Here is a 19175-nt window from a genome sequence, read left to right as displayed (position 1 = left end):
CAATTCCACTCCTAGGTATTTACCCAAAGGACACAGAAACATTAATTCCAAAGAGCACCTGCACCTCTATGTTTATAGCAGCACTATTTACAATGGCTAAGCTTTGGAAACAGCCCAAATGCCCAAAAATAGATGACTGGATCAAGAAGATGTGGTACATATACACCATGGAATATTACTCAGCATTCAAAAAAGATAAACACATGCAATTTGCAGCAACATGGATGGAGCTGGAAGGGATCATGCTCAGCGAAATAAGCCAGAAGGAAAAAGAAATATACTGGATGGTCTCACTCATAGCAGGAATCTAGAAAACCTAAATAAGGGACCAGGAAAAAGAATAACTATAAGAAAGAAAATATCAAAGTCAACAAACAACTATGAACCAGAGACACTCTATGGGGCGTGGGGGGCAGGAAAAAGAAGGATTGGGGTAAAAATAAGGGGGTTGTAATTGTATGGGGAATATAAAAATAAAATTTAAATAAAAGAAAAAAGGAAAAAGTCTTCTCACCATCTCTTAAAGACCCCCGGTGCTTTTCTGCAAAGTAACAACCATCGAATATCTTTCATATCTTTTTATCTTTCTATAAGCCTATAAGAGTATGTACATGCAAACACACATACACAGGATGTATTTAGAGACATATGTTCTCTCAAATATATACCACGCATACACTCAAATAGGAAATCATGACACACTGTTGGAAAGTTTGACTTCCCCAACCCCCGCCACACACACCCACTTAAACATTTATCTTGAAGACTTTTCCACATTAGCATAAAGACCTCTAGATTAATATACCTAATGTGGTATAAAAAAACAGCATAGTAAGTCAAAACTTACTAGAAATTCCTCTTACAGAATGTCAAATTTTACTAAGAAATTACTAAAATGTAAATTTTTGGCATCTTTGTCACAGATGAGACAGATGAGAGGCTGGACTATTTCCTACTGAAATCATCAAAAAGCAAAAATGTCTATTTTGCCATAATTCAACTTTCTTAATTGCAACCTTTGTTTTCCTACTTCCAAATACTGACAATATTCTGCTGGAGTCCATGGGCTTATGTTACTCTAATGTCAATCAATAGGCCAAATAGAGACTATTAAGATAGGCCATACTAGAAGATAATGAAACAATAAGACCACCAGATATTGCCATGTAACAAGCTTTCGTCTTAAAGAAAAACAAAATAATAAGTTTTCATGATCATAATTAAACATTATCTTACCATGCAGACTTCTAATGCAAGCAGTGCTAGTTTCAGCAGACTTGAGAGCTTCCCACTCCAACTGCCCTGCTGGGATGCTACTTGCAGGCTTTTTCGATAGCACATCTCTGCAGCACCCATCATTCCTTGGGACTGATATATGTGTGCAAGCCACTGAAGAACAGAAAGAACCCAAAAGATTTTAGTTTAGTTAATGGCCTGGTACTCTACTTTCAAAAATTTCAATAAACTTTGATGAAGCCAAAATATTTACTAGTAATTTTTGTGCCCCAAAGTAACCAGGTGCGAAGGAATACTCCATTTACATGAAGCTTAACAAAGTATTGTGCCCTTGATATAAAATATGAAACCATCAATATACAGTCGACCTTAGAATTAAAGTATCTGAACTCTCATATGACAAATGAGAAGAAAAGCACTTTTCTTCAAGGATTATAGTGAAATGGAGGCTTACTTTGCAATAGCAGCAACACAAAGATGATAAAATAAAATCTCAAAAGAAATTGTAGTAAAATAAGCTGCTGTAAAGTCTACAGTAAAAAGTCTCTGTGATGTTTTCTCTGGGGCACAGAAGAAAGTACAATGTGGTGTTTGTATTTTAACATCAATTTAAGAATAAAGCAAACAGGGCCTCCCCTGGTGATGCAGCGGTTGAACGCTGGGCTGCGAAGCTGCCCGCAGCCTCTGTAGCGCCAGTTCCATCCCCGGCCACTGGCGAGGGTCCCACATCGCACGCAGACCTCTCCTGCCGTGCCCACTGCTCCCCTCAGCAGTGTATTTCATCAGTCTGCCTGTTCTGTTCCCCACTCTGGCTCTGGTGAATTCTCTCACCCTCCCGCGCTTCTGACTATACCCAGTGCTTGTATAAATAAATAAATAAATAAAAATAATAAATAAATAAGAATCTTAAAAAACCCTAAATGTTTAAAAAAAAAAAAGAATAAAGCAAACAGTGATCACTATGTGTTTTATACAGCTAAAAGGAGTCTACTGATTTTGGCATCTATCTGAAAATAACTAGTTCTAAAAGCACTAAAAGCCCAAGAGTAACTTGGATATAGCTCACCTGTTAAGTAGCTAAGAAAAAACTAAATACAACAGATGCTTGAATAGCACTGTTTCATTCAAGGTGGCTGCATTACAATGTTGATGAGATAAAAAACAAAACAATTTCTGCCAGGAGACAATATGTGGAGTTTTCAATGCTCTCCCCATGTTGGCTGGGCTTTCCCTAGGTACCACAGTTTCCTTCCACATCCCAAAGATATGCACGTGAGGTTCACTAGCATATCGAACTGTCCCAGTGGGAGTGAGTGTGGGTGTAGGTGTGTAAGCACACCCTGCAAAGGAAAAGGCATCCGGTCCAGGGTTGGTTCCCACCTTCCATCCTGAGCTGCTACTGGGATAGACTCCAGCACCCTTGGCTCTGAACTGAAATAAGCAGGTTGGGGACTGAATGGATACAAACTATTGTCTAATATTAGAAGTGCTTCAGGTGTTTATTTAGAAGTTTGGTGATTTTTTGTGATTAGAAATACATTGTAAGGAATTTAACTAGTTTGTATATCAACTAATCTATGGCAAAATTGGTTTTGTTAAAGAGTTTTACTTAAAGTTGCAGTTTCAAAGAATTTATTGATGATATTAAGTGAGCACTTATTATAGATCCCCTCTCCCTCAAAAGATAGAGTTAAACACCATTATGATAACTTTATTATAAAATGTTGTAACTCTTACAACAACCCCATGTAAAAGACAGTGTTTTCAGCTTTGTTTTAAATTGAGGAAATGTATAATCAACAAAAAGAAAGTTTTGAGCATGACAGCTGCAAATCCTAAATTAGTATTTAACTTCCTTAGTTCCTCTAATCACGACAGCTTTTAAATCTTGAAAACAAGGGCCTCCCTGGTGGTGCAAGGGGTTAAGACACAACCTGTGAAGCTCTCCACAGCCACAGCAGCATGAGTTTGATTCCCGGCCAGGGAGCTACCCACATAGCGCAGCAGACCTCTCCTGACTCGCCCGCTGCTCCCCTCAGCAGTGTATTTCAGTCAATGTGCCTGTACTGTTCCCCACTCTGTCTCTGGTGAATTCTCTCACCACCCCCCACACTGCACCTCTGGCCTGTACCCCAGTTCTTGTATGCATAAATAAATAAATATTTTTTAAAAATCTTGAAAATGAGACATATGGTGAGTTTTAAGGCAAGACAAATAAAAATGAAGCATATCCTTCACCTAATCTAATGTTATCAAGTGTTTTCATTTAAGACCCATATTAGAAAGGAGAGGATTTACCTGCCAAGCTGGAACAGAAGTTGAGTTGGACATTACTGTTTTTTGTAGTTCTTCAAGCACAGCATCTGGGAGAGGCTTTTGTGACTCCAGAAGTGCTTTACACTGAACTTGTCTCAAAAGTAAGATAACAGCTGTCTGATCAGGATTACTTTTTAAATTCTAAAAATTAAACCCCAAATAAAAATATATCAGACAGGTTCTTAAATTGAGCTATTCTCCATGTTAGGAAAAAAAGTGGCATTTAACCTTTTCTTATTAAAAAATAAACAACCACAATGGTAAAATCAATAAAACTGAACATCTTAGAAATAAGAAACTCTATGTTTACATAAACTTTAAAATCAGTAATGCTATTATTGTTGTTTATAAGTCATTTATTTTAAATTTAATATAGTCATTTGACAAGTGATATTCTTGAAAAATTCAGGTTTTAAACAGAAACAACTGAACTAAGGAAATGTAAAATTAATAGTGAAGGCCAACACTTCCTTTTTGGAAGAAGACCATACTCTATCACAGGGAAGAGTTAACTTTTTTTCCTTTCTCAACCTCTTAACAGATATTCATTGTACATTCTTACTCTAGACAGACTTACAGACTTCTTACATATTGGAAGTAAGTGAAATGACCCATTCACCCACCTCCCCGAGCTATTACTTTTGCCCTAAAGCATGCTGAGACATACATAAATGTGTTGTGTCTGTATACACACAAACATACATACATATAATATGTATATCTTTCTATACATATATGAGGAAGAAATCAAAGAAAGTTCTCTAAACAAGTTCTTCCACTATTATTTTAAATAGAGCCATATGCTGCCTAATTTTCATCAGCAACAACAGACTACATATACAATTGTAGTCTCAACAGTCTATACCATAAACCCTAGGTATGCAGAAGGCTGTGCCATATAAGTTTGTGTGATTACACCCTATGCTAGACACAAAACAACAGAATCACCTAAAAACACATTTCTCAGAACATATCATTCAGGCATGAATGACTATATTTCTTTCTTTATTACTTGCCCTTCAATACATACTTATCAGATTTTTTACTAATTATGTCATCATCTTAAATATATTTATTTCTAAAATGATAGCTTTCTTCTAAGTAAGAGACTAGGACAAAATGATATAGTTCATAAAAATATCCCATATTCTGATAGACAACACAGCAGTTGTCGATCTATGCTTACTAAACATTCACTGTATAATATTATATATAATTATATATAATAGCTATAATTCACTGTGTATTATTATTTTTAACTTAGATGAAAATTCAGTATTTTGAAAATATTTATGGAAAACATGACATTCTCTAAGGAGAAATCAGAAATTAAAGGAAAAAAAACTGCCTCCCTAATGGTACCAAAATGGATCTACTAGGAGTGTGAGCTCTAGAGTCAGACAAATGTGAGTTGAAATAGCAATTCTATCACTTTCTAGCTCTGAACTCCTGTGCAAATTACTTACCCTTTCTAAGGGTTTTATTTTTCTCATGTGTGAAAATGGGAATAATAATAAATATCTATGTCATAGAATTGTGAAATTCAAATACAAACTGCAACAGTAGTGATTGGCTTGTAGTAAGTACTCAATAAATGCTGGGCATGATCATATCACCATCATCATCTCTACCACGAGCTCTAAAAATAATGTGCACTCTATTTTTGAAGTAATTTTCCAAATAGGAGAAGAATCCATGAATCTTAATGCTCAATTCTATAATACCTTGGTGCAGAGGGCTTCAGCTTCTGATATCCTTCCTGTGTCTGTTAGACCAGTGACAGCTTGGGAGAGAGACCATTTTTCTAGAGATTGGTTGTAATTTTCAAAGGATTCTTTGTCTTTAACTGAAAACAAAAATGCAGTGTTACTTTGCTCTGCACTTTACAATGTGCTTTAAGAGGAGTAATTACTTACTAAAAAGTATTAGAATTAATTGTCTCATGAATACATAGCTTTTTGGAACTCACATCTACTACTAGAATGCCATAAACTATGTTCACATGACAAAAGTTTCTGAAAAGTTTCATGGTAGGAATATTTATGGTTGAATAACTTAAGATTTTATATACTTGTGTATTACATCAAAAATCATATCTACAGTAAAATTAATTCATTGAAAAAATTAAAGATTTATTATGTTAGTAACATACTATTAACTGAACATATTCAAGTTATACATTTTGATGAATTGTGAACCATTAAGATAATGAAGATATTCATCATCATCAAAAATTCTCCTTTGTAATCACTTCTGTTCCCAAATCAGTTCTCTGACCCTCTGTTCCCAGGCAACCTCAAGTTGTTCCCAGTCACAATATATCAGTTTGCACTTTCTAAAATTTCATATAAATAGAACCATAAAGTATAAATGCATTGTCTGGCATTTTTCATGTCTGTTAACAGGGTATATTATATTCATTTTCAATTTTTTAAAGCAACCTTGCATTCCTAGAATAAACCCTACTTGATCATGATTAATTATCTTTTTTATGTGTTGTTAGATAGAATTGCTAAAGTTTTGTTATGACTTTTGCAGCTATGTTCATGAGTGATGCCAGTCTATACTTTCTTGTTCTTGTTTTTCGTAGCAGGGTAATGTTGGTCTTACAGAAGAAGTTAGGAAGTATTGCCAGTTTTTCAATTTTCTGAGAAAAGTTCATACAGAACTAGCATTATTTCTCCATTAACATTTGGTAGAATTCACCAGGGAAGTCATTCTTTTTTATTTGAAATGGTAACCATTGTTTTATTTATTTGTTTGTTGGTTTATACTGAGGTAACATTGGTCCACAACACTGTGTATGATTTAGAGTACAGGATCACCATTTTAAAGAGATGTATGTCATTTGTGGATATGGTTTTACTGGTTTATTTTTTTCTCCTCACTGTGGGAGGTATTTTTCTGTTTCTTTAGTGACTATTACAATTTAACCGGATATCAGACATTGTCAATACTACCTCATTGAATGCCGGGTAATTTTGTATTATTATAAGTGATCTTGAACCTTATTTTATATGCATTTAAGTTTCTTGGAAGTCATTTTGAGTTTTTCAAGGCCTGTTTTTAAGCTATTAGATGAGACCATAACAGCATTCATTGTAGGGCTAATATACTTCTTGCAATATACTACCTTTTGGCAATATACTTCTAAGTTCTTTACCCTAAATTTATAATGTATAAAATGCTTTTTTAAACTTACTTGAAGCAGAAACAGCAGATAACAGTGCTAAGTACAAATCCATCCTCTTTGGTTGAGTGTTGTTCACTAAAGCCAGCTTATCATCAGCATGACAAGCTGCCATTAGCCCGGCCCAGACAGCAGGATCACCTATACATAGGGAATAGAGTTAGCAATCTAGTTAATATCAACATGTTGCTGAAAAATTCCCAAAAAATGAGAACAAGAGTTTACAAATTTAAAAAAAAAATGAACTGTATCTCTAGGAATATTCCACTTTCCTAAAGGAAAACTAAATACTTGTCTTCAGAAGACACATTATTATATTCACCTTTCAAATTTTGCCATCTTTTTCAGACACTTCAGAGGATAAGAAATATTCCATTAAGTTCTTCATTGGCAAGTTAGCTTAGGCGTCTGAGTACTGTGCTATCATGGAAAGGTTATTATATATTCCCTTTCACTGGACAACAACAAATCTCAGACACTCATCCATTCATCTTCACCCTCAATCAATCCCTGTTTTAAAAACTCAGTTATAAGAACAGCAAGATAACACAACTTCTCAGTTTTTCAAAAACCTGAATCAAAGGTAGAGCTTAAGACAAAGATTGTCCTGTGAAGACAAGACAAAATATTGCATTTTACCTTTCTGAATAGTCAAACATGAAAGTCACTTTATCATTTTAAGTAAAGCAATTATATCATTGTACATGCTGCCATTTCTTTGCTATTTCATTCCTTCCTTCAGACCTTGATAACAGTTGAGGGGTGGGAATGCTGACAGTAGTTGAAAATGTAACTAGAAAAAAATTTTGCATGTAGACTACTCTTTTGGAAAAAGTTAGTTATGGAAAGCAGCTTTTGAGAATGTGGAACTTAGTTTTTTTTTAATTTGGTCTTTTATAAATCATAATTACTTCAATTATTTTAGTCCTATCACACTTAAAAAGCAAATGGATAATTTAAAATCCCATGAGGGGGGCCTCCCTGGTGGCACAGCAGGTTGAATGCAGCACTGTGAAGTTGTCCGCAGCCTCTGCACCATGGTTTCAATTCCCGGCTGGCCAGGGAGATACCCACATGGCGCAGCAGACCTCTCCTGCCTCGCCCGCTACTCCCCTCAGCAGTGTCTTATGTCCATCTGCCTGTTCTGCATCCTGCTCTGTCTCTGGTGAATTCTCTCACCCTCCTGCGCCTCTGGCCCATACCCCAGTTCTTGTATAAATAAATAAATCTTAAAAAATAAAATAAATAAAAAATAAAATCCCTTAAGGGGGTGCCATTTAAACATTTTAGCTTTAGCGTAATATTTTTTCCTTATCTAACTACCCTATTTAAGAATACATCTATCAAAAGTCTGAAATATATATATACTTCATTTATAAATGACCATTATTTCATTTATAAATGACCATTATTCTTGGTAAGAGTATGTATAAGAATCATTAAAAGTCTTATGCAGATCAAAAACACTTATGAAATAATTAAATATATACCTCCATATTTGAAAACAATTTCTGCTCCAGAAAATAATCACCTTACTTTTCGTATAAGATATAATCAAATTCCAGAATAAGGAAATAAGGACCACTTTTATAATTCATGATGAGACCTGATTACTATAAAATAAAAGGCACAAGACTGAGTTTTAGATCTTAGAATCTTGGTCTCCATACTTGGGACTCCAATACTTGAGTCTTAGAAAAGGGTTTCTGGTCTAACAATGCCACTAATAAAATGTGTGGTATTTTTACTTTGGGACTCATTCGTCTATAAGATAAGGCAAATGAGCAAGATGATAGCTGAGGTGCCATCAGGTCTAAAATCCTAAAGTAGACTAAATTTCTGAATATTGACTTACTTTTAAGATTAAATGATGAACATCTTTAGGAATTTTAAGGGTATTCTACATTTTAAATATTGGGAGGGAAGATGGATATTAGCTTTCAGCAATTTCTTCTATCACTATTCAGAAGAATTGCTATGTTCATAAACTCATTCATAGATAATCAGCAACTCATATTCCCTATGAAACTAAGTAATAATATAATTATGTATATATTATAAAGCTACAAATGTAAAAATTTCTATATCTAGTTTGCTAAAAACACTGGATCTTATATAACACTAATTAGTAGAAATTGGTTTCCTTTCCATCTAAATCTGAATTCTTGGTATGTATTTAAATTTCTGAGAAGATTCCTTAGAGTATCATCTGTCAAAACTGCACTTTGTTCAACTAAAGCCCTGCAAGACTACATGCTACTACACATAACTACAATTGTATTTATTCTCATTGAACTCCAGCAAGTCTCAAACAGGCGCTCATCTTGTCACTTGAGCCCTGTTTTAAGCAATTTATATGCCTCTGCTTTCTTGAGTATGTTTTCCTCTAGGGAATACGGGTAAATCAAAGATCACTAAAGAAGACCTTGTCTGGGCAGTCTCCCTTTTCCAAAGTTCATGCCATTTATACAATCAAAGACAAATAGATCTATCACTCTACTTAAGAATTCTCATTCTAATTCGATACTTGCTGGAGAATATCTTCAAAAATTAGAAACCCACCCAATGTATAACAGAGACTAATCTAAATGTTTAGAGTCTCTCTTTGCACTACTTCAATAATGAAAAAAAGAATAAACAACAGGATCTTGGTCTGTTTTATGAAATCATCTCTGAAATGTCAGGTATTTTGCAATTTGTTAGGATCTTTATAACTTATTGTGAAGATAACACTGAACATGTTGTTTTTACAATTTGTTTGCCAACAGTAACTGGGAAAAACCAGTAACATTCTGATCTAATAAATGTTTGAAGTACTCTGGGAAAACAAATCATTTAATACTCTATTTCATATTAAAAATTATATTATGTGAAAATCAACCTCATAGTCCTACATTGCTGGACATTGCCATCTTCTAAAACATTTCACCAACAGTGGTAGTAGAAGCATGCTGATGCAGTCATAGGCAATTTCTCACTATCTTTTGTGCTCAGTGGTAGAAAATGACACAACTGGTCAGAACTAAGAAGAGCTATGTCAGGTGAGGCTATCAACTTGACATTTCTAAGTTACCACAAAAGACATTATTTCTACTCTTCAAGAAGCTAACCACAATAAAAATAACTAATATATTTATTAAGCAGCTAAGTGATTACAGGTAAACTTCATTAAACCACATTGGTGGAAATCACATATAAAAATACTTCCTGAAAATACATGATTCAAATTTTCAGATAATAGGTAATAAAGTTATCTTTAAGCAGATATTCCCCATAGCCTTCTTAAATGGTTGATCACATCTTACCAGCAGCCAAATACAGAGAATCAAATAATAATATCTTAAAATATTTTTCTAAACTTCTAAACTTATTTTACGAAACTATATACTCTGTTCCCCTAAGTCACAAATGCAAAATTGAGAGAACTTCAGTCAATAAAATGGATATTCACCTGGAGAAAGAAGAGCTGCTTTCTGAATGGTCTTTAGTGCAGTATTTTTTTTATCTTCTGTTGAACTGCTTCCCATGGCCAACTGATTTACTGCAGTGTAAACTAATGCCTTCTACATAGAGAAAAGAAGGGTGTTAAGTAACTCTTGTTATAGCTCCATGGCTTTTTTTTTGCAATGAGTAATGTTAATTTATTTTATTTGAAGTAACATTGATTTATGACACTGTTTATGATTGAGTGGTATAGGATGGGATCTCTTGAGATGTATATTACCACACCACTCCCACCATCAATGTACCCATAGTTTACCACCGGAATACACTGGGCCTTTTCTAAACACTGCTTTCACCACACTTCACCCCCTCTAATAGTCTCAATTTTAGTTTGAGCTTCAAGACTTTCATAAAAGAAAAATATTGATTATGACATGCCCCTAAAATTAGAAATAAAAATTATTTTATTTCTTCATCAATATTATTATTTAACAAATAGGACATTTTTTGTGTGCTGGAGTAAACTAACCTTTCCATGATTTGAGTCTAGAACATGAGCCACATTTCCAGCGACAGCACCTCCCTATAATAGAAAATAATTAGTTAGATAAATGTGTAAATTTTCATGAAATACAAATTAAGATTGATAAAAATCTTTCCATTAAATATTTAAAAGATAGTTCTATCACCTTTGCAACTTCTAAACTCCTTAAACACCAATATAATAATGCTTTAAATGATCAGTTTAATATTTCTATAAACTATAAATCTTTTCTACTATAATCATTTCAACTCTGCCATTTCAAAATACTCTAAAGCCCAAAAGTTATTTAATTTTACAATTGCACTAAAATAAGTATACCCATTTCCTAACAATATGAAAGACAGACTGAAAGAAAAAGGAAAATCACAAAATTAACATGGTTTTACTGCATGAAAATGGAGTATTTTGAAAACTTCTATAATTCTTAGTCAAATGACTGACTAAAGCTCAAGGCACCAGAAGTACATCACTGCTTCAATAATCAAATCAATACTAAAAATGAGAAAAATATATACAGCATCATAGTTTTAATAAAGTGGATATAAAATCCCTAATTTTAAAACATTTATTCAGATATTTTGTGTGGAAGAGAAAGTGAATTATAAGATTGATTTCACATTAAATCAGAAGTATACTGAACTCATTTTATATATACATGCTATGCAAGTACAGCAGAAATGTTTTCAAAACCATGTAGCATAGAAAAAATGTTAAAATGGGGCCTCCCCAGTGGCGCAGCAGTTGAGTGCTGGGTTGCGAAGCTGCCCACAGCTTCTGCAGCACCAGTTTGATCCTGGGCTGCTCCCTGGCCACCGGAGGAGGGTCCCACATGGCGCGCAGACCTCTCCTGCCGCCCGCTGCTCCCCTCAGCAGTGTACTTCGGTCCTCCTGCCTGATCTGCTCCCTGCTCTGGCTCTGGTGAATTCTCTCACCCTTCCACACTTCTGACTGTACCCAGTGCTTGTATAAATAAATAAATAAATCTTTAAAAAAAATGTTAAAACGTTGAAATTTTTAAAAATACATATAAAAAACGTTAAACTTTTTTTTTTCTCTTTTTTTTTTGTGGGACCCTCACCGGCGTCCGGGGAGCGAACCAGTGCTGCAGAGGCTGTGGGCAGCCTCGCAGCCCAGCGCTCAACCGCTGCGCCACCAAGGGAGGCCCCCCAAAAATGTTAAACTCTTAAAAATATATACATCAATACAAAGGAGAAGGCAACAAAACAGAATGAATGAGGATTCAGGATTTAGAATCTGAGATGATCCATCACCACAACTAACAACTGTGGTTTTGCACACGTTCATTAATCTCTATGTCTCAAGTGTCCTGTATAAAATGGACATCTACTTCATTGGTTGTTGGGATGAAACGACAAAATATATAAAAACACTTAGCACAGTAGCTGACACATAATAAGTGTTCACTCCAATGGCAAATAATGATAATCCTCTAGGTTCTTTGAATGTATCCACTGAAAATAACTAAAAATGTAAGCTAAAACTTTGTGACTCCAAGGTCTGTACAGTAGTACCATCAACATTCCTTGGGAGGTTATTAGAAAGAATATTAGACCCTAATCATACCTACTGAATTAGAATCTGTATTTCTATAAGATCATCAGGTGATTTCACTTGCACATTAATGTTTGAGCAACATTGGGATAAACTATATAAAAAACATGTATCTTAAAAGCACTAACTGACAAGATATTGAAAGCTTACCAGACCAAAACTAAAAAGTAAAATGGAAATTCAGAGAAGTAAAGAAAAAAGGAAATCATTTCTGCCATCTGTAGATCCTTCCAAATTTTCATTCAGAAGGACTCACAGACCAAAGGAACATAAATTAAAGCCCAGGGCTCATTATAAAGGGGGTAACATAGAGGAAATCTGTATCAAAATATGCTGAGTACCCTCAGGTTATAAGTAAATAAGAAATAAACTAGGTTTCCAATAACCATAAAACTCAGACACTAATAGTAGTATGTTTGGTACAAAAGCCTCAAATTTAAGGTGGCTCCAGACTGGCAGAGCTCCTAAGCACATAGCAGAAATCAGTACAATTTACAGGCCTTATATCATTTCTAAAAATAGTTTTCAAGTATACACAATCAGATGAACAAAAGAAACAAAGCCACAATGTGTGAAAAGCAGTAGGAATAACAAACAGAAATAGACCCACAAAACTACAGATACCAAATTTATTAGATGACAGAATTATTAGAATAAGTGTTTAAAACATATTAGTTACTATTATGCTTACCAAATAGTTAAGGAAACCGTGAAAGAATATATTAACCATAGATGTTAACAAAAATCTTTGTAGTTTCCTGAAAATATCTTTCCATTAGTAACTAAAATATAGCATATAATCCCATTTGTAGAACATCAATGACCTCATGTTTAGATTTACAGTTTTAGACATTAGCAGTGTTCTAGTTCTCACTATATCTTTGTGGAGCTTTTAAATCAAATTATATTTGGAGTTCAAATAATGTGTACTAAATGGCAACATTACAAGCATAAACCTTATTATACAGCCATTAGTGTAATCTGCATATGTTAAAAAATGTCCACCTACTTCTTTGTATCTTCCATAACACTAAGAACAGTACAATTTCATGGAAGAAACACAATGTACTACTATTGAATGGCTAGTGAAAAGCTTGGTTAAATAACAGAACTCCCTGGCTGTACTATTTAATTATTTGCCAGAATGATGTGAACACTTTAAAATTATATCATTTATCGCATCACAAGTTATTTTATCTCCCTGCCAGGATTTAGAACATTACTCACCTTGGCATTTTTTTGGGCATACTGAGCAACCACTCGAGACAACAAAGACCAAAGAGCAGGATCAGCTGGGTTACTATAGAGATTATCAAAAGCAAAGGGCTTAGAATGGGAGTTATTTGAACTACAAAAAGTACAACCAACCAACATTTAATACCTAAACTTTGAAAAAATTTTAGTAATCTAAAACAAGTTCATATAAATTGTCCATTTTTGGTTGAGTCTTAATTTTTAGAAAACATACCTTACATCTCCTTATATAGTAATAGTATATGAAAACAAAAGGAAATGTTAGTAATGAGATGTGACAAGTCATGAAATCTAATTAAGAAAAGTTAAGGAAATTCAGTATGCTCTATGTAAAGAAAACTATGGAAGGAAGACAAGCTACAGATACATACTACTACTGCTAAAAATAAAATAACCATTGTTGATAGTGATAACAGCATAGTATAATCTATAAATTTTGAACACAGTAATGAATATTTAGTAGTCTAAAAATTCCTAAAACCATCAAACTGGACAGTATCATATAACTAATAATCTTGAGAATTAGTAAGGGCTTTCATAAAAACCAGATTGCAGCCTTAACCTAAATAATGGCAAAACTTCTGTCCTTTTACTTTTTCATTTCAAAAAGCTTTACACTGAAATATATTTAAGCAGTTACCTAGTCCTAATTTCATAAGACTACAAATTGATTTCCAAATATATGTGCTTGCCTCATTTTATATTCTTAATAAGGTACAAAGTATATTAGATCCAAAGTTCAGAAGCACAGAATTTACCTGTGAACAGCTTTAGATGCTTGTCTCTGCACTGCCACACTGCGGCCCTGCAGTGCATAAATCGCTGCAGTAAGAAGGCACCTCTGATAATTACTGTCTTTCTGTTTGTTGTGTTTCAGTAGCTCATTGAGTGCTGCTTTTGATAATGTAGCATCCTGCATTGCTAATCCTAGAGCACACAGGGATTGAAGGCTTTCTGTGGTTGGTTCCTTTAAAATAGAGCTGTAAAATAATTTTTTAAATTGCCTATTAGCTTTGAGTTTGGCACTCCGTAACTATTAAAACACATTTAACATTTAGTAGAAAAAGCGATTCACTCACAGATTCACCAAACTGAGCCCATACTTGAGATACATATAAAACCAAATGCCTTGGCTTTTAGGGACAGCAATTTCCCTGAAGTCTGAGTAGTTATAAGTTCCATTACCTTGCACAGAGCAACATAGTCCCATTTCTTTTCTGATCATTATGTCTAACTTTGAGAAACAAACATAAATCAGCCTCTTTGGATGTCATAATTAGAATAACTTTGCTCAAATGTTTAGTTTCAATAAAATCCTAGCTAGAGATAAATAAAAATCCTCAATTATCTGATTTTCATAATTCTCAGAAAACTTTGCCCTACTGTTCTGATGCTGAAAGCAAGAGTTTTGTAAAGTAAGTACAAACTGTATCTATGTCTATCATAATCTTCCTAGTATTTTTATAACTTGAGAATATAAATTTCATTTGTAAACACTTAGTTTTATTTCTTTTTGTGCTTCAACTGTGAAATATGATTTAGCTTTATGAAGATAAAAAGAATCCTTATTAATCTTTAAGGGTCTCTTATTAATTTAAACTATTAGCTCTCTACAAACTTAATATTTCTAATACTAGTCATGAATGTAGCACTATAGCAAAAGAACTTTCAAAAACTTTTTAAACAAAGTTCATTAAGTATAATAGAAATACTTATAACACTGCAAAATAACACATACATACACTATGCAGTTCTATTCTTCAGGAGGAGGAACAAAATATTTAGAATTTAACTTTGAAAAACAAATGTATAAAATAACAAATTTTCATAGGCAGCTCTGATATAAACAGCTTACTTAAAGCATCCATAGAAACTCTTTTTTACCATATGGGTTAATAAATGTAGGAATTCAAATATGGAAGAAATTTTTATCACTACAAATAGGCACACCAAAAGTTGATACAACTTAAAAAAGCAAATAATAAAACATAAATTCCTATATAACAACAAAAGAAGAAATTCCAATATGTGCCTTGGTTCAAAAGTGGAAAAAACCTACCTACTCGAATATTCATTAATACTCAAAAATTACAACTGAAATTAATACATCCCATTAAGCTAAATACTGAATGCTCAGTACCTGCATATTGTCTTATGCCATGTTTAGGGATTTTTACATGTTGTTGTTATATAATATCATAAATTCAATGAAGCCAGTAAGCTGATTCTTCCCCCCCACCTTATATAATGAACTTGCTCCTGTTTCCCTAAAATAAGCCCTTAGGACATTACTTAGCTCCACAGAAGAATGCAAAACAAAATTCATAAGGAATTGGTTACTGAATTTTTTCCTAGAGAGAAACAGAATTCATGTTGCAGGGAGGGGAGCATTTGGTAGTGTTAAGTTTGAAAGATGACATACCAAGAATCAAATATAGAAGAAAATACTGAGTTCTAAAATCAGAAACATAAAACAAGGAAAATAAAGGATCATTAATGTTCCCTTTTTCTTTTCATAAGAGAAGGGGCAAAAGATTATATTCTTTTTTCCCCTACTTCTACCAATGTTCAAACTGACTTTGGGTACTGTTTTATTATTTTTTTATTTTTTATTTTTAAAGATTTATTTATTTATACAAGCACTGGGTACAGTCAGAAGCACAGGAGGGTGAGAGAATTTACCAGAGCCAGAGGGGAGAGCAGAACAGGCAGACCAACGAAATACGCTGCTGAAGGGAGCAGCGGGCGGCAGGAGAGGTCTGCGCACCATGTGGGACCCTCGCCCAGTGGCCGGGGATCGAACCAGCGCTGTACAGGCTGCGGGCAGCTTTGCAACCCAGTGCTCAACCGCTGCGCCACCGGGGAGGCCCTGGGTACTGTTTTAAATAGCAACCTAACACTAATATAATTGTGTCTAGCTTGGGGTGTAAAATGCTCATGGAACAGAACCATCCTGTGCTATACTAAATTTCCCCTCTCAACCTCCCTTAGCGAACAGGAAGATTACATGCTTTTCCCCAATAACAGCACTCAATAATTGTGGACAAACCTAAAAGTTGCCTCCACATATCTCCAAATTACTTTTGTCCCATCCTGATTAAAGTTATTTTCTTGTATAATAAATAATTTTTTCCTATTCTTCCTATTTTAAGAAAATCAAATGGAATTTTAAAAATTGTCTCTTTACACCCATGTAGTATGTGTATATGTGGCTATATAAAACATGTTCAGGGCCTCCCCGGTGGCGCAGCGGTTGAGCGCTGGGTTGCGAAGCTGCCCGCAGCCTCTGTACCGCTGGTTTGATCCCCGGCTGCTCCCCGGCCACCGGAGGAGGGTCCCTCTCCTGCCGCCCGCTGCTCTCCTCAGCAGTGTACTTCGGTCCTTCTGCCTGCTCCGCTCCCCGCTCTGGCTCTGGTGAATTCTCTCACCCTCCCGTGCTTCTGACTGTACCCAGTGCTTGTATGTATAAATCAATCAATCAATCATCAATAAATAAATCTTTAAAAAAAAAAAAGAATTTAAAACATGTTCAGAGAATCCAAATTTGTAAATGGTTTGGAGACAAGAATCATAGATGCTAGTATATCACTCTAATTATCAAGGGCAGAGGATAGGACAAATCTGTGCCATGAGGATTATATACCACTTGAAAATACCAATAAAGTATTCATTAATAACCACTGTCCAATAGCAAGTATTAATCATCTACTGTTTTTAAAGGAATTACCATTCTAAAAAGAAATTTTTCAAAAAGTCAAAAAATACCATTAATTCCATATAAATAATCACAGGTATCATCTGCTGTTATTTCATTAACTTACTCCAAAAACATGGAGATAGCTACAAGTTATATTAGTATAATTTTTTTAAAGACTCAATTTTAAATAAATTTAAATTTATCAGGTTAACTAGACAAAGAAAGAAAAAAAAATCTCTTTGGGGACACAAGGCCTAAAAATCAGCCAGTTAACAACCACCTTCATTAAAACTTTAAGATCCCGTTAGATCAAGTGATAAATCACTCCCTTAAAAAATTAAATACACAAAGAGACTGTCAGTTCAGAACCAGGGTGGGTTCAACCTCTTATAATGTTCCTAAAAAATTAAGAAAATCACTTTATATCACTCTAAAATTAACCCAATATTTAAAGGTTTGGTCAAGGGAAGGGTTGATGTCAATTATACATACCATTTGAATAGCAATGTCTTTGCTACGTCCATTTTTCCTTGTTTATACTCTGTGATTGCCAGAGCAGTCAATATTTGGGCTCTGTCTTGCTCTGATTCCACAATAGACAAGGCTTTCTCATAGGCTGGTAAATAGTTGGAAATGAGAATAAAACAATATGAAAGTAATCTTGATTCACAAACTACGGATTTTTCCTTTCTAATCCTATTTGCCAAATAGGTCTAACTAAAATTGTATCTTCTTATTTGCTTACTTTCAGTAGAGGGAGCCAGTTCTCATCACGTACAATTATTTGCTTATTTTCAAACAGACAAAATACAAATATATTATAATCCAACTTGGTTAAGTACTCTGTGATGATTCTGGAGACAGCATTAGGGTTATTATCTAATTTCTCCAATTTCTATTTTCTGAAAGTAAAGAGAGGCCTGAGTCACTATTTTCAAGCCAAGTAGAGGCCTGCAGCCATTGAGATATCACCAAAATTCTGATGAGCAGACCAGCAATGCTATTTCCTCATCTAAATAATAAAGATAATAATGACAGCCATTATAAGAAAATCAACACAATAACATACTAAGTGAAGACCAAATAAGAAGTGCCTCATATTATTTCTGACTTCCAGTCAGATTTTAATAATCACTGCAATCCCTATCCCATCTCACTATTATGTCTTTCTGCTTTTAAGTTCATGGTGTATCATGGAAAAGATATGGCTTCTAATTTCAAGCAACATACTCACCTTTGCTGCTTTCTTTATACAGCCCCTTCATAAATAAAGCCAATGCAAAACCTGTGATGTCTTCTAACTCTTCAAGGGGTATTGACTTGAAAGCCTGGATAGCTTTATCATATTCACCAATGGAACTAAAAAGCAAGACACAACTTCTTTTACTATCAAAAATAACTTGAATTATATCATAAAATTATAGGGATATTATTACACTAAGGGTCTTTTAATATCATCCCCTACTTTATCAGTGCTAAAGCTGTAGAAATGACAAAATAGAATCATGTCACAGAATCATGTCACAGTTTAAATAGGCTGTACTATTTAACTTTACACTTTTAACTTCACCCTATTTAACTTCACACTTTGCTTCTTTTAAGTTATGCATGAAAATGACCCATTCTGCTAAATTGCAGGGTCTTCTGTTTAGCAAACTTGAATTGATACCCCATTATAAAAACAATTTTACAACAAATTTTAAGTTCACTTTTACATGGACCTCTGCTTTCTCTGAAGCTTAACACATTAAAATTCTCTCTACAAACAAGGTTCTAGAATTTTTGATGACATTATTGACAAGTTATAAAATACCTAGTGATACTCAAATGTACCTATCCTTTGTGTAAATGGTTTATCTGCATATCCTTTTTTTTTCAGAGAGCATATAGGCAAATTATAGTCCAGACTAACAGACACATTG

The 19175-nt window shown here is 34.2% G+C and overlaps 1 protein-coding gene across 1 annotated transcript in view; it reads right to left on the bottom strand.

Moving 5' to 3' along the window:
• The window catches only part of SKIC3 (SKI3 subunit of superkiller complex), a gene marked incomplete at both ends in the record, with an annotated part of 73094 nt that overhangs the window by 16142 nt on the left and 37777 nt on the right, over window positions 1–19175 (bottom strand). Inside the window, 10 exons of the mRNA XM_084233619.1 lie at window positions 1237–1389; window positions 3535–3693; window positions 5277–5398; window positions 6755–6883; window positions 10194–10305; window positions 10716–10769; window positions 13530–13602; window positions 14315–14536; window positions 17746–17869; window positions 18488–18612. Coding sequence (XP_084089745.1) covers window positions 1237–1389; window positions 3535–3693; window positions 5277–5398; window positions 6755–6883; window positions 10194–10305; window positions 10716–10769; window positions 13530–13602; window positions 14315–14536; window positions 17746–17869; window positions 18488–18612 — 1273 coding nt within the window. The remainder of the gene's footprint in view (window positions 1–1236; window positions 1390–3534; window positions 3694–5276; window positions 5399–6754; window positions 6884–10193; window positions 10306–10715; window positions 10770–13529; window positions 13603–14314; window positions 14537–17745; window positions 17870–18487; window positions 18613–19175) is intronic.

The sequence above is a fragment of the Talpa europaea genome, assembly GCF_964194135.1.
Source record: "Talpa europaea genome assembly, chromosome: 5".
NCBI lineage: Eukaryota > Metazoa > Chordata > Mammalia > Eulipotyphla > Talpidae > Talpa > Talpa europaea.
Note: the sequence above shows the minus strand (reverse complement) of the source record. Positions and strands in the feature narration are given on the sequence as shown.